The sequence below is a fragment of the Lycium barbarum genome, chromosome 9 (genome assembly GCF_019175385.1).
Source record: "Lycium barbarum isolate Lr01 chromosome 9, ASM1917538v2, whole genome shotgun sequence".
Lineage (NCBI taxonomy): Eukaryota > Viridiplantae > Streptophyta > Magnoliopsida > Solanales > Solanaceae > Lycium > Lycium barbarum.
This window is the reverse complement of record NC_083345.1, coordinates 11,935,915-11,951,259: the sequence shown is the minus strand read 5'-3', so window position 1 is coordinate 11,951,259 and position 15,345 is coordinate 11,935,915. Positions and strand designations below refer to the sequence as shown.

General features: G+C 36.9%; 1 protein-coding gene across 1 annotated transcript; it reads right to left on the bottom strand.

The window, feature by feature from the left end:
* Positions 1-1,828: 1,828 nt before the first annotated feature.
* LOC132611518 (uncharacterized) lies at positions 1,829-8,763 on the bottom strand. Its single transcript, XM_060325939.1, has 3 exons — positions 8,413-8,763; positions 6,329-7,976; positions 1,829-2,334 (listed from the first exon to the last, which is right to left on the bottom strand). The coding sequence occupies exons 2-3, from the start codon at positions 7,943-7,945 to the stop codon at positions 1,993-1,995; spliced, it is 1,959 nt and encodes a 652-aa protein (XP_060181922.1). The 5' UTR covers positions 7,946-7,976; positions 8,413-8,763; the 3' UTR covers positions 1,829-1,992.
* Positions 8,764-15,345: the final 6,582 nt, after the last annotated feature.

Genomic DNA, 15,345 nt, shown 5'->3' with positions numbered 1-15,345 from the left:
TTATTTTATGCCTGAGCGGGGGTTCGAACCCAGAACTTCATGTATTCGCTCATCTTTCCAAGCAAAGGGCAAAATTTAAAGACCACAAATTTGAGGGGCAAAATTTAAAGACCACCCCAAACGAAGGGCAATCCGTGCAAAAAAATGGTTTTATTGGGCAATTTTAGTTTGGGCCCAAATTTGTTGGATCATACAGAAAAATTAGTGATAGTTGCTTGGAGGACAACTATTTTAAGATAGAGCCAAAAATTATGAAATGTGTAATATCTAGCTGCTTCGTAACTAAATTTATGTGGCAGTGTGTGGAGGTCAAGAATTAGGGTAATGGGTAAATCAGGGGCTGGAGTTTTAGCATTATTCTTGTAGTTTCTTATTTTTAGTTTTCTGTTACTGTTTGTTGTTTCTTTAGATTATGTTGTCTTATTATCTTGTTATTGTTTGCTTATTGCTACTTTGTATTTTTCTTCTTTCTATGAGCCGGGAGTGTCTCGGAAACAACCTCTTTACCTTCCCAAGGTAAAGATAAGGTCTGTGTAGACACTACCTTCTCCAGACTCACTTATGAGATTATACTAGATATGTTATTTTGTTGTTGGGAGTGAAATTAAAAATTTTGGGTCTGAATTTTCAAATTTCAGTCATATGAGATTGAAGTAGGAGATAGTCAAGCCTTATTTCAGGATATTTCTAAACGTCTGAAGTTCACATATTACTTATGCAGTTCGAACTTGAGAAATTTAGGTACAAAGTTAGGCTTGGCAGTCTCAAATTCACACTCGCACGCCTGAAGTTTGAACTACCAAACCTAATTTCGGAACCAAATGTCTGAAGTTGGACATCACAGGTCTAAAGTTGGTTCAATTGATAAATCAAAATCCCATCTCAATAATCTTTCTAATTTTTTTTCCTATTTATCTGATTGTTTGTGGAGTATCCCTTTCGGAATTTCTCCTAAATTCATTTAAATCCATATCATATTGAGGCAATTTGAAAGAGGAAGAATGGAGATTGAGCAGATTTACTTGCTGGCAAAGCATTGTGGCATCTGGCAATCTTTGGTTGAAATTTAATGTAAGGATTTGATAAGTTGAAGAAGGTTACAATAATGGCAATTTGCCAGCACATATTATATATATAGAACTTCATAAAGAAAGGGGTGTGTAGTAGGTGAAGATGAACTAAGGCCTCATTCATTTTTTTCTTTTTTAAAGCGTGGTATTTGGTCCAGCTTATATGCACATCGATGATTTCACCACGTACTTGCATTGAGTACACATATCAAGTAACTCCGCCACTAAAACTTGGGTTGACTGAGGGAAAATCACCTAATGTTTTTGAAAACATTTTTCTCTTATGGTCTTTATTTAAACACTGTTCTCTTATGGTCTGTATTTCAACTTCATTGACCGTTGAACAACACCTTTTGAGCATATGACGACTAAATTGTTAATATAAGGTCAAATTAGCTGGAAAATGACTAGTAGGGGACCTCAAAAACTTAGCACAAAAAAAAGAGCAAATAAACTTTAGAGAAGTTCCATTGCAAAGCGCAGGTCATTTGTCCCCACACACTATCTTCTGTAACATAAAATGTGGATCCAAAAATGACAAACTTGAATTGAAGGATAGGGGAAATAGAAATTTTAGTTGGAGCTGCACTTTCACAGGCTAAATCAGTAATATACTTGTGGCCAGATACCACATTCCACTTTTTTCCTTGTGTGTCAAAGTACACTTGTTCCATTAGCTGTTGTAAGAAAAACCATCGCTATGGTCGATCAAGAAATATATTTCTATGTCAAAGCCAACAGGGAACATAATTAAATCATGCGAACAAAAACAATTGTTCCACATTGATAACAAGGATTTGGAAGAATCGCGAATTTCAACTTTTATACCACCCACAATGATTTAATCAGATTTCGAAAAATACTAAAACAAGATCAGCCAATGAAGAATGTAACACGTCTTAGTATGAACCAAGTGTTTCAGCTACTGTTTCCTACTCTTTCCTTTCTTCGCCTTTTCCTTTTCCTGCATTTTCTTTCTCTTTGCTTCTGCTGATATCCACGTGTAACCTTGAGGGACAGCAAATGGATCTTGAACGGTTTCGATCCTATTACTTGGACTGCTTGTAGAAGAACTAGGCCGTTGATATGGGGCTTTTATCCACTGAAACCATGATGAACTTGAGGGCTGCGACACTGATGGACTCTCCATGCCTGAACCAGTAGGGCTGGAAGGAGGAGTTTCGAACTCATCTAGTGGCTGCAATTCTTCAAACTTAGTGAAAGTCACCAATACTCTAATAGTTGGAACAACCGGAATTGCTACCTGAAACATACAAAGGGATTCTTAGCGGAGTGAAACTTAACATATAGGTAATTAATACTCCTATAAAAGTTTGTTGCTTCCTTGTAAATGTGTATATGAGCTTTTAGAGATGCAACTTTACTGAGAGACAATTCATGTCAGAAAGCTTTAGTTGGAGGAGACTAAAGGTACAAAATTGAGGTCACTATTATGAGAAATCAAAAACTACTAAAGAAAATCTCCCAGAATTCTAAGTCAACACCCATCACACGATAGCAAGTCATGCTCACAAATAGCTAGTCTAAGGAACACGACGGCACAAAAGTTTCTATAATAGCAACTAGTCAAAAGAAGAAGTTTCCACAATAGCAATTTCAGGGGAAAATTTACGGAAATCTTCATAATAAAATGAACGCATCTGATGATTCCTTTTCTATGAATTATGTTCAGATGGAAGTTCCATCCTCATTCCAAAGGGGATTAGGCCAGCCATGCTCCCCTCTGAGCTAAACTCCTCTCTGCTACTGCACCTTTTTGCCCCAAGTACCCTTGTGACTAACCTATGCAAGTGCCAAAGCTCTTTTTTTTTTACTTATGTTAATTATCTAGAGGCATGACACACCATATAATTCCTAGAAAAACTACATCATTTGTTCCCATGTTATAGCTAAGAGCATCTGCGCTATACAACCTTCTAGGAATAAGTCTTAACAAAAAGTAGCTTCATACAGCTTGACCATGAAAACATTAACAGCAATAATGCCTATCTTACATTCAATTGCACTTAAGTACCTGTTAAGCTTCATTAATGATTTGTACATGTAAAAAGGTTCAAAATCCTATCCTAAATGTTAAATAATGATTGCCCACATTTCGCATGTGTGGTTTAATGGTTGCACACAACATGAACTTACAAAGGTTTACTCCTGCATTGATGCCTATTAAAATTCTATCGCATTGTGATCCTGTTTCTAGATTATGTTTAATTGGTCTGTATTGGAAGTTCACTCCAATCCTTCCAACACTAATCATGAGTACCTAGAGAGTCCAGCTTGCGCACACCTCTATTCCACCAGGTACTTGCCACCTCCCACATAGACTACTAACTTGAGAGGCTACCTGACGTAAAGTGAAACAAATGTGGAGTGCTGATTGACAGGTTGGCTGAAGTGAGTTGATCAATCAGCTTGTAACAAATGTGGACTGCTGAATTTACGATCAACTAACATGGACTGATGACAAATGCGGACAACAAGGGCCATGTGAAACAGATGCGCTACTGGATCCTAGACTTCAAACTGCATATGAAGAGGACTTCAAGGACTGTTCTCCTTTGCCTTAGCTGGCCCCCTCCCTTACAACACTTTTCTCTTCTTATATTAGGTTTCACTACGGGGTTATGATTTTGGAAACATTGGTCATTTGTACTATCTCTGTTCCATTCCAAATACAGGCTATGAATATCTGACTATATCCCATAGTCGCAATCCACTAGACTTTGTTCAAACATACCAGATGAGTATCAAGGGTTTAAGTTGCATCCATTGTGGCTATAGTCCACTTTGCAATATAAGGATCCCTAGGAACTAACAACAACAACGTACCAGGGTAATCCCATAAGTGAGTCTGAGGATCCCTAGGAACTAACCTTGTGCCGTATAACCTCACCTCTGTGATTCTTATATCAATAAAGTTAACACTTCTCTATAGATAGACATGATACTCTATGATAGACACCCAACTTTCTATACAAATAGAAACCTCATCGGTGCACCAAAAAGACTTAAAAAAATAGGAGGCTATTCCTCATATGTATAAAAGTCATGCTCTTCCCCTTGAAAACTATCATAGTATCCCTCCATACTATTCACATAAGTGCTACTGGGGGAATATTCCACACCCGGCATCTTCTCTTCCGTCCTCAAAAAGTCCCAACTAAATATTGCATCCTTCATAATACTCGGCGTGGAAATAGGTTGAAGTTATTTATCATCATACAATCTCAAATCCATTCAAAAAATCAAATTTGTGCCTAATTTGACCCATAATTCTTATAACACATCAGAATACCACCTCTAGCTTTTCTCTCCAAGCCAACTCGACTAAGCCAATAAATCCGTAAGGGAGTTTTAGAAGGGTTAAATGTCATCACGTCAAAAGTTCCTTTTCTTAAGAAGGTAATCATTATCCTATGGACAACATTTAGTTAAACCAAACCTTAATATCCACAACTATTCAAACTATTTTCTCTACGACGGAAAGATGATGTTTATTTGCAACTGCAAACTTTTATATCCTGTTTACCATATTACATCCATACATATTTCTTAAAGATCAGATAGCTAAGTTCCAAGACTATCACCGTAAAGCACGATTCACCCGTTCCATAACCCCAACGAGCTGGTTGGAGCTAAATATTAGATCTTAGGCAAAAGAAGAAAAGATCCCTTTCCCATCATTTTAGAGATCCTAGGAACCATTTGGTTTGAGGATAGTGGAGTATATAAGGGAATTGAGGCGTACCTAATATTAAGTGACGTTTGATTTGTGTTCCACTAATGGGATTATGCTCCAATTATAATCAGATTTTCCAATCTACTGAGCGTTGACAAACCCACAGCATTAGCACCCAAAAAGTCTGACTTGGCTTGCACTTAACAACACCGTTATCTGCTGTCTTCCACAGATAACCTTTTACTTCTATTTTTGTAGTAGTATGTGATGGAAAAATATTGTCAAAAGATAATAATCACAATTTACAACTACATGCTATATCTAATCTTGATTATCACTATGTACACTATGTACAAAATAATACGACAATAATAATCAAACATTTAAAGAACTTATTCAGTTCCATCAAAAACTCCGCCTGTGTGAGCTCGCTCACATTGCCGGTCCCAAGCCCGGATAAAGGAGGAGGGTTGCCGAGGGTCAATCGGAAACAGCCTCCCTACCCAGGTAGGGGTAAGGCTGCGTACATCTTACCCTCCCCAGACCCCACTATTGTGGGATTCCACTGGGTAGTAACCACCATTCAGTTCCATCAAAATACCTCACCAACATTCTTCCTAGTCCTTCACTATATCCCATTCACATCCATAATAAATCACACTAAAGCAAACATAACACAATCCCTCCTATTTCTGACCATGGAGAAAGCGATCCCTAAACTCCATTGGGGATTCAGAAACAAGTATCATTTCCCCTAATCTTAAGCTCATGGCACTTCACCGCTTAATGTGTTTAAGATTCATTACCCTGATCTTACCACCTTTTGGAGGAAGTGTACAAGGTGAGTAATCACGAAAACTTTTCAATAGAAACAGCATAAAATCCTTGACGTTATGCAACCACACCCTCAAACTTCTTAATTTATCAATCCAATAAGAAGGCCAGATCACCAAGAACCAAATCTATTATCGATCTTCAAAAATTGAGAAAAGCTTGCTGTACAGTTCAAATGATATAATTCAGTATAGTAAAACTCGGAACAGAACATTTGAATCATAAAAAATACTTCAACTAAAAGTTAGTGCACAGCGCGCCCTCCTTAAGAGAGAAGTTTAACTCTCTGTGGAATGATACTTATCCCCCAAGAGAGAGAGAGAGAGAGAGAACTTTCTTTGGAATGTTGTCTCCAACTTATTGTTACCTTTCTAAAATATACTGCCTCCAACTTATCCAATACAATCTTCCTTTAACATTTCCATCCACCAGCAGTGCAGATTTATATCTACTGCATTTTATTTCTTTATCATTGTTCAAACTCAATAACGTTTTCTTCCCAAATATTGCCTTAGTTAAATGATGTATATTCTCAACAAACTGTAAAGAAAATGAATCCTACATTAGGAAATTCACAGTTTACTACATATAAAATATATACAATAATGGATAAGTGTCAGCAAGGACTATACATGACCAGTATATCACTATTCAAACCAACGAAAATTCAAAATCACATGAGTGCTGGACTAGGAGTTAATTTTAGCTGTAAGTACATGATGCATACCTTAACTGGGAAGGTTCCTTTTGGGAGTTTTGTTGTGAGCATTTCCCTCAACCGCCGGATAGCTTTAACTTTGTTAGCCAGAATGTCAAGCAAAGGAAGCAGCTCTTCAGTTCTCAATGGGAAATCTGGAGAAAGCCAAAGTACGGGCCTCAATCCTTTCTTGTACTCATTTTCTCGGCCTCCATCTTTGCGCCGATTTCCATTTTCAGCATTGCTAGACGTAGAAGCCTTTGCATCTCTTCCTTGTCTAAACTCATCCCTCGTCACCCTGACATCCACGGAATGTCTCCCTGGCCTAGTTTCATTTAAAGGTGGAGAACCCTCAGTATAATTGCCAACCTTCCCCTCGACACATATTGAATTTCTAGGTGGGACAACTCGTTTCTCCCCTTCTGGCTTAATATCCCGTTTCCTCCAGCTGTTAAACCACCTCTTCTTATCCTGCTTATTGTCATCAATCCTGCAGCCATTTATCTCCTCAACGGGTATATCCCTTTGTTCATAACAACTATGGCGATGTGCAATGATCCCATCTCCATTCTCATTGCTTACATCTGAAGAGTCCGACTTGAGAGCAACCTCAAGCTGCTTTCTTTCCTCCTCAGTCAATATATCGTCAAACTCTTCACTCTCTGTTTCATTTTCATTGCAAGAATTGAAAAATTCATCGTCCGTCATAGCTCCGGGAACCCTCCTTGATTTTATGCTCACAACTACATTGTGCATATCATATACTTTAGCTTTCCAAGAACCTACCATCTCCGTTTTCTCCTGGCGCCTCCATGTTGTTTGTGGCAACAGAACTGCTTCGGTGACATCGATCCCAGGCCTGAATATATTCGTTTGAGACATTGCAGCAACTTCTTGTTGTACTTCTGCCTCGGTCGCTGGAGCACCAGCGCCGTCTAAAGCATTCATAATTTCCTTTTCTTTATGTGAGATCATGCAAAGTGATCCAGGAGCGACTTTACCGTCCTCAGAACCATCACCAAGGAAAAGAATGCTCTGATCGGAACGCTGAATTCGGAAGCCATCAAAGCCAGCCAGAGTCATATCAGCCCTTAAATTTGCACCCCTCTTCCAAATCTTATATGTATCTGAAGGTGCAATCCTAGAAATGAAAGGTATGACAGAACTCTCGAAGTGAAATGTTATTTCCATATAAAAGTCCCTCATCCTCTTCATCGTCCCAATCAACCGAGGTAACCTTCTACACCATTTTGCCCAGGCTAAAGGCTGGTAGTGCCTAACTATGATCTTCGCGATCCTTTCTTCCCTATTACATATTGCCTCCTGCAAGGCACTCCAACCATGTTCATTCTGCAAACTCCAATCAGAACCAGCAAGCATAAGCATCTCGGTTGCTGTCTCATCACCGAGTTTGACAGCCAAATGAAGAGGGCTATCCCGGTTAGGAACATCCCGTCTATCGATCACAGCAGAAATAGCATCAGCCTTAGCTTCCTCAGCAAGCGATACCGCTTCAGTATGAATCTCAGCAGGATCACAAAGCCGAGGCAACGAAGCGATTATCTTCCTCAGAGAGGCATAATCTTTCAAGACTATAGCTTTGTGCACAGGGCTATGTGCATATTTCGAAACATCAATACCAGCCATGCCTCAAAAGTATTCAAAGACCACCCCTACACTATAATTACACTGCCATCAAAGACTGGAAGCAACCACACAACCAAAACAGTAAAACAACAACTCTCCACCTAAAATCAACAGTATATAGACAGGTTACCCTAAAAGATTCAATCTTTCCACTTAAAACACAACATTTACCAAATTCTCCAAACACCCTTTACACAAAACAAGACAATAACAACCATACAAAGTCTTTCCCCAAAATCAGTTCAGATAACACCAATTGAAATCAACAGTATATAGACAGAATGGCCTAAAAGATTCAATCTTTCCACTTAAAACACAACATTTACCAATTTCTCCAAACACCCTTTACACAGAACAAGACAATAACAACTCATACAAAGTTTTTCCCCAAAAGTACCATTTTTTTTACAAAGAGTATGGAATCTTTAAGGGGGGACCCAAAGAGTAAAAGTCAAGAAATCACACACCTTGTTGTTGTTCTTGTACAAGTACAAAAAAGACCCAAATTTGGTATCCAAAAAGGCAGACCCTTTAGTTCTTGAACCCACAAAATAACCCTTTCTTTGAAAATAGAAAAAAGAAAAGAAAAAATGGAGATCTTGGTGATCTGATCCAGATCAGACAAACCCCAAAAACATGCATGTGGGGTGGTGCAAAGAGTCTTGAAACAAATAGAAAACACTTTTCTTTTTTATAAAAGAAATTGTGAGGAATTTTTGGGAGAATCTTTGATAAAGCAAAAACCCAAAACTGAAAAGGTGTTAACTGTCAAAGGAAAGAAAAGAATCAAAGGTAAGAAAAAAATATAAAAAAGTATAGAAACCCCACTAGTCAAGCAAAGGGGGGACATAAATTGTTTCATGTGAAAAAAGGAATAAAACCACACCCTTTTGTTAAGAGAAAAAAAAAAAAAAAAAAAAAGGAAAGAAATTTGCAAAGTATATTCTAGAAGAAAAATGAAAAACAAGAAAGGAAATTTAAAAAAATACCCTTTTTGCCCTTTTGTTACCTAAAGTGAAAGAGAATTTTATAAAATAGGGAAATTTTGGAGTAACAAGAAATGGAAAAGTTATTGGGGTGTATCCGTTTTTATGTAGGGGGTGTGGGAGTCCCAAAAAGGGTAAGGGCTGCATGTGAGCCTGAAAAGAGGGAACTTGATTTCCTATTTCAATTTTCTTATTAAATGCTAATCTATTTACTATATTTGGCTGATTGAAATATCTTTCTTTCAAAATGTTGAAGTTTTTCCTTCTTTTTCTTTTTCCTTTTAATAATAATCTTGAATTAAATTAGTAGGCGTTTGGACATGCGATTCCATTTCATGATTTCATCTCATGAGATCCAAAAAGACATGATTTGAGATTCCAAATCATGATCAAAAAATTTAAATGTAAAAGTTGACCCATAAGTTTATATTTTGTAAAAATAGATTCATAAGTTGGTGATAGATTTACCAATCATGTTTACCAACCATTTATATCAAATGTTAAAAGATCTACAAGTTGGTAGTATATTTATAACAAATTTACTCTGGAGGATTATATTTAAGATTAGTTACACTACAATCGCGGATGACATAGTCTTGATTGACGAGACACGCAGCGGAGTGAACGCTGAGCTGGAGGTTTGGAGACAAACTCTGGAGTCTAAAGGGTTCAAATTGAGTAGGGTCAAGATAGAGTACATGGAGTGCAGGTTCATTGACGTGACACATAAAGCTGGCGTGGAAGTGAGGCTTAGTACCCAGGCTGTCCAAAAGAAAAAACGTTTCAAATATCTTAGGTCTATTATACAAGGAAATAAGGATATTGACGATGATGTCTCACATCGTATTAGTGCAAGGTGGATGAAATGGAAGCTCGCTTGAGGAGTGCTGTGTGATAAGAAGGTGTCACCAAAACTTAAAGGCAAGTTCTACAAAGTGGTTGTGAGACCGACTTTGTTGTACAGGACAGAGTGTTGGGCAGTTAAGAGCTCTCAAGTCTAAAAGATGAAAGTTGTGGAAATGAGAATGTTGCGATGGATGTATGGGCACACCAGTCGAGATAGGATTAAGAATGAAGACATCCGGTGATCCGGGATAAGACGGGAGTGGCATTAGTGGATGACAAGATGCGATAAGTGAATTTGAGACGGTTTGGACATGTGAGGAGGAGAGACACGGATCCCCAGTGCGGAGGTGTGAGAGGTTGGCTATGGACAGTTCCAGAAGAGTTAGAGGTAGGCCGAAGAAGTATTGAAGAGAGGTGCTTAGACAGGACATGGCGCAGCTCCATCTTACCGAGGACATGACCTTAGATAGGAGGTTATGAATGACTCAGATTAGGGTATAAGGCTAGTAGGTAGTCCCACATATCCCTTCATACAAGTAGTCGCAGTTTTGATCTGTAGTCTATTGTCCTTTGATTCTTGCTACTATATGTTGTTTCTTGTACTTCGATTATCTTATTTTAACTGTGGTAGCTACTGCTTTTTTTTTTTTTCTCAAACTGCTTTATCATGACTTTTTCACTTTCGTTAGTTTCATTTTCATATTGCTTCGAACCGCTTGTGCTTATCTGGCCTTTTCTCGTCATGTTTTCTCTTGAGTTGAAGGTCTTTCGAAAACAACCTCCATATCTTCCAATATAGAGGTAAGGTCTGCGTACACTTTACCCTCCCCAGACCTCACATTGTGGAATTTCACTGGGTATGTTGTTGAACTAAAGTTGAATCAATTAATGTTGTATTTTTTAGAAAGGCCTTTAAGTAGCGCATTAATTTTGTTATGAACTATGACTTGCTCATTTGGTAAGAATGTATAAGAATTGGGAAAGTTCTGATGATTTTCACAACTTGTGTGGTCTTTATGTATATAAGAAAAATACCACTTAAAAATCTCAATTGCATGTCCAAACAAATCATCATGATTTCATCTTGTAATTGCAAATCATGTCCAAACGGCTCCTTAGTACTCTCTCTATTTTAATTTACATGTCCTATGTTTCTTTTTATTCTATTTAGAAAACATTATTTTCTATATTAACTCCAACATCTCACATGATATAGTTAATACCACAAGATTTAAAAGTATTCTGATACATTATACATACATCTTTAGTTTAACACTACAATATCGAAAGTCTTTCTTATTTTTTTCTTTTAAACTTTATGCACGATTAAACTAAAACACATAAAAAAAACTGAGAGATACTTCCTCTATCCCAATTTATTCGTACTTTTTGTTAATCAAGAGTCTATTTAACTAATTTTCGAAGCTAAATTGAATTAGATTAGCTTAATATTTGAAAATTATAAACTAAAGTATCTAAAAACTATATACAAAAGTGCGATAAGTTGCAATTCTTCACATTTCAATATGAAAAATATTTATATTTTAAAATATTAATTCGAATTCATATAATTTGAATCTCGACACACAAAAAATATCACATAAATTAGGATAGAGTGATATTTTTTTAGGAGGAAAGAGAGATGCCACATTGTCACGCCCCGAACCATGGCCTGGGCGTAACACGACACTTGGGCCTTGCTTGCATGTGTCCGAGCGAACCTCATGGCTTGCTTGTCAACATGAGCATCAAAACAATATACTCTATATGATGCAATTTAAATGAATCATGAAAATGTAATTTGCGGAATAAAGTCTTGAAATTATCTCATAGCGTGACAAAACATGAAAACGTAATAGTCTGCAAGCATGAAAACATAACTGACTCTGTGAACTAACATCTCTCTATGAAACCTCTAAAACATGTCTGAATACTAACTACCAGGATATGGCCCTGGACTACCATAACTGAATACTAATGCAAACTCCAAAACCTGTATCTGCACCGTGAAGTGCAGGCCCCGGGCAAAAGGGACGTTAGTACATGGTGAATAGTACTAGTATGTAAAACCTGCTGAAATGAAGAACATGACATAACATAGGTATAGGACATGAACTGAAACTGAATGTAACTTGAACATGAGCATGAAACGTGAGTAAAGTCTGAAAACAGTAAATCAATGGAAATACATGTATGCAAAACTGCTTGTAACGTGGGGAACGCTATAGTACAACCGACAACATGATCTGGTACTTGCGTCCTACCAGCAGAACACTCACACCTTGCCAGGGATATGAGATTTAAGTAATAATAAGCATGTAAGGATCCAAACTGCATAATGAAGGTGTTGCCTCCTTGCTGACAACCCTTATCCTACAGTGGCTACGTAGTTTCAGGCTATCTGAGCCTTCTCGGTTAACTAAGCAAATCCCAAAAACATGAACATGATATAGTTGGCTAAGAAGCCCATGATTTTCGTGAAATAACTTGTAAATAACTCGTAATCATGATTTCATGAAATAACTTGTAACATGGTTTCATGAAATATCTTGTAATATGGTTTCATAAGATAACTTATCATAATCTTGCAAACATGTTCTTGATTCATGAGTAATAACAATAGTTCATATATATATATATATATATATATATAATTGACTTGAAAACATGCTTGTAACTTGGTAGATAAAATCATAAAGTTTCATACAAACATAATGAGAACACATGAGGAAAAATTCATGATTCATGGATTTAGCTAGGGTTCCTAATAACCGTAATGGAAGATTAGGAATACAATAACGAATATAGATACAAAATTCATGTACATAAATACATAAATACGGGCTACTAATATGTTGGGTTTAATGCCCTAGGATTTAAACTTCATGGATATCAAGAAACGGAGCATGGGGAAGAACGTAGAGATTCCCACATGTGGATGGAAGTTCTACATACCTTAATTGCTCCAAAACTTGAATTAAAGACTTGAGTTTTGGAGAAGATTTCCTAAATCTTGATTCTTGAACCTTGAGATGGGTTTTCTTGAAAACCCTAGATTAGGAACAATGATTTCTTGATTAGATTATTAGAGTATATGTTAGAATTGAGATGGAATAATTAGAGTAGGCTTACCTTGGTGTTCTTGATGATGGAAGAGGGTAGGAGGTCGTTCTAGGGCTTGAAGGAATGAAAAATAATGATTTGAACTGATATGGACGAATATATACTGTTCTGAAAAAATTAAATTTTACACTCAGTTAAATACTGGCCGTATTTTGAAATACGGGCCATATTTTGAAATACGGTCCGTATTCCGTATGGACTGCATTGTGTCTCTTCAGTAAAATGGCCATAACTTTTTGCACAGATGTCCGTTTGGCCCCTAATATACCGTTGGAAAGGTATTTTAAAGCTCTACAACTTTCATCAAGGAAGTTTTCCCAAATTCCAAATACGTTTTGAAATACGGGCCGTATACTGAAATACGGTCACTGTTCATGGGCGTAAACCACCATCTTACAACTGAAGAGGAAATTTCAAATTCCTACATTCTTTATCTGGTTTTCTAAGTCTAAGATCATGGTCAAAGCTTAGGTTAAAGGTACGGGTGTTACAATTAGTGTAAGGCTTGTCTTAGGCAATCCCACATCGGTTGGGGAGGAGAACGAAGAGTGCTTTATAAGTGCTTGGATACCTCTCCCTTGTAGACGCGTTTTAAAACCGTAAGGGGCAAAGGCTCCAAAGCGGACAATTTCTGCATGCGGTGGCCTGGGCTGTTACAATTGGTATCAGAGCCGGTGTCGGGCCAGTGGTGGGGCAAACCTCAGCGAGGACGCTGAGTCCCAAGGGGGGGTGAGTGTAAGGCTTGCCTTAGGCGAATCCCACATCGGTTGGGGAGGAGAATGAAGAGTGTTTTATAAGTGCTTGGATATCTCTCCCTTGTAGACGCGTTTTAAAACCGTGGGGGGAAGTCTCCAAAGCGGACAATTTCTACATACGGTGGCCTGGGCTGTTACACACATGCTTGGATGAGGGCTCAAGAAGAGTGGAGTGGGAGTAGGATAGGTTAAATAGGCTTGCACATGACTGAGATTCTTTTGGTTCGGCCCTGACCCAACCCAGTTTCCTTTTCTAATGCACGCACAAAAGAATTTAAAAGTTAAATCAAGTTAAGATGAGTTGCTAGTTTGGCCATTTGATTATAAATTTATAATCTGAGTATTTAACTCCTTTTGTACAATATTCTAAAAACACCATGTATTTTATTTCCATGTTTAATAAAACGAAAATTAAGAGAATATAAATATTTGAATGTAGAAAAATTGTGTTGTGAATTGAATGTTAAAGTAAATATTGTAGATGCATGAGCATAATTCCTAGTAAATTTAGCTGGAGAATATATAATTTAAAGAACTTTATATTAATGTTTTAGAGGATATGGTTGGTAGTTAAATGGGTGAGAGGAGTTGATCCACGACTGCATGGGGACTGTGGAGGCACAGAACTCAATTATGGAGGATAGTGACTAGAAATAGGGTAGAATAAAACTTTATTTGTATTCTATATTCATTAAAATTATTTTAATATATTACGATTAAGTAACAAAATTGGAAGCAGAACACACAAACACACATTCTAGTTACCAGAGTACGATTTAGTGATAACTGATCATAACAGTGTATATGAAGAGAAATGTGGTTATAGCATATTTACCACGGATTCGACTTACTTAAAACATTTTTGACACAGAACGTTAACGTACATATACACATAAAAATTACAATTTGTTTTAATAAATAGTAAATTTTGAATTTATAATTTCAAATGCGCAATAAGTTCCATGATAACAATTTAACGGCCGAACCGATCAAATCTAGGAAAGATGAGTAAGATGTTCTTTTTCAACCGTTTATCGACTCAGTTCAGATAATGAGAGAAATACGAAATATGAGTAAAATATGGATAGAATAAGAATGTTTAATGCAAAGAAAAACAACCACTTAATTTAAAAATCTTCTTTAGTATTATTTTTGCAGCACTTAATTTGGGGGAAGCGTTTATATGCGTTAATTAATTCTCATGCAACGTTTCTGCTTAATAGATGCAAAATAAATGCTGGGAATTAACTTTCGTTCTTTCCAGTTCCTTACCTAGCTAGAAGGCTAGAAAGCAAACACTACTACTTGATCAGCTATGTTTGGTTAGAATGAAATTTAAGAGGATAGAAATAAGAAAATTCAAAGTAAATGGAGGTGTAGAGATTATTTGCTTTGTACAGTAAGAATAAAGGAGGAAATGAAGTAAAGTTGAGTTTGGTATATAATCGGTGAAGTCAAAAAATTCACTAAAAGGCTCAACAATACTCATTTATGTATAAAAAGTATTATTTGACTTTGACCTATATATCTTTGAATGGTGACCAATTCCACTTTCAGGGAATAATATTATACCCCAAGACATAAACTGTCCAATCCTTCCAAAATTGGATAGAATATATTCCTTTTTTTAAAATAAATTATTTATTGGTCACAAATTTTTCTTAATCTGCCTAAAAAATAATATATTTAG

Excerpts from the sequence above, each read along its gene's own strand:
- LOC132611518 (XM_060325939.1), bottom strand. The coding sequence starts at position 7,945 with ATGGCTGGTATTGATGTTTCGAAATATGCACATAGCCCTGTGCACAAA. Across the intron at positions 2,335-6,328 it reads AAGGAACCTTCCCAGTTAAG|GTAGCAATTCCGGTTGTTCC; the intron begins GTATGCATCATG and ends TGTATGTTTCAG.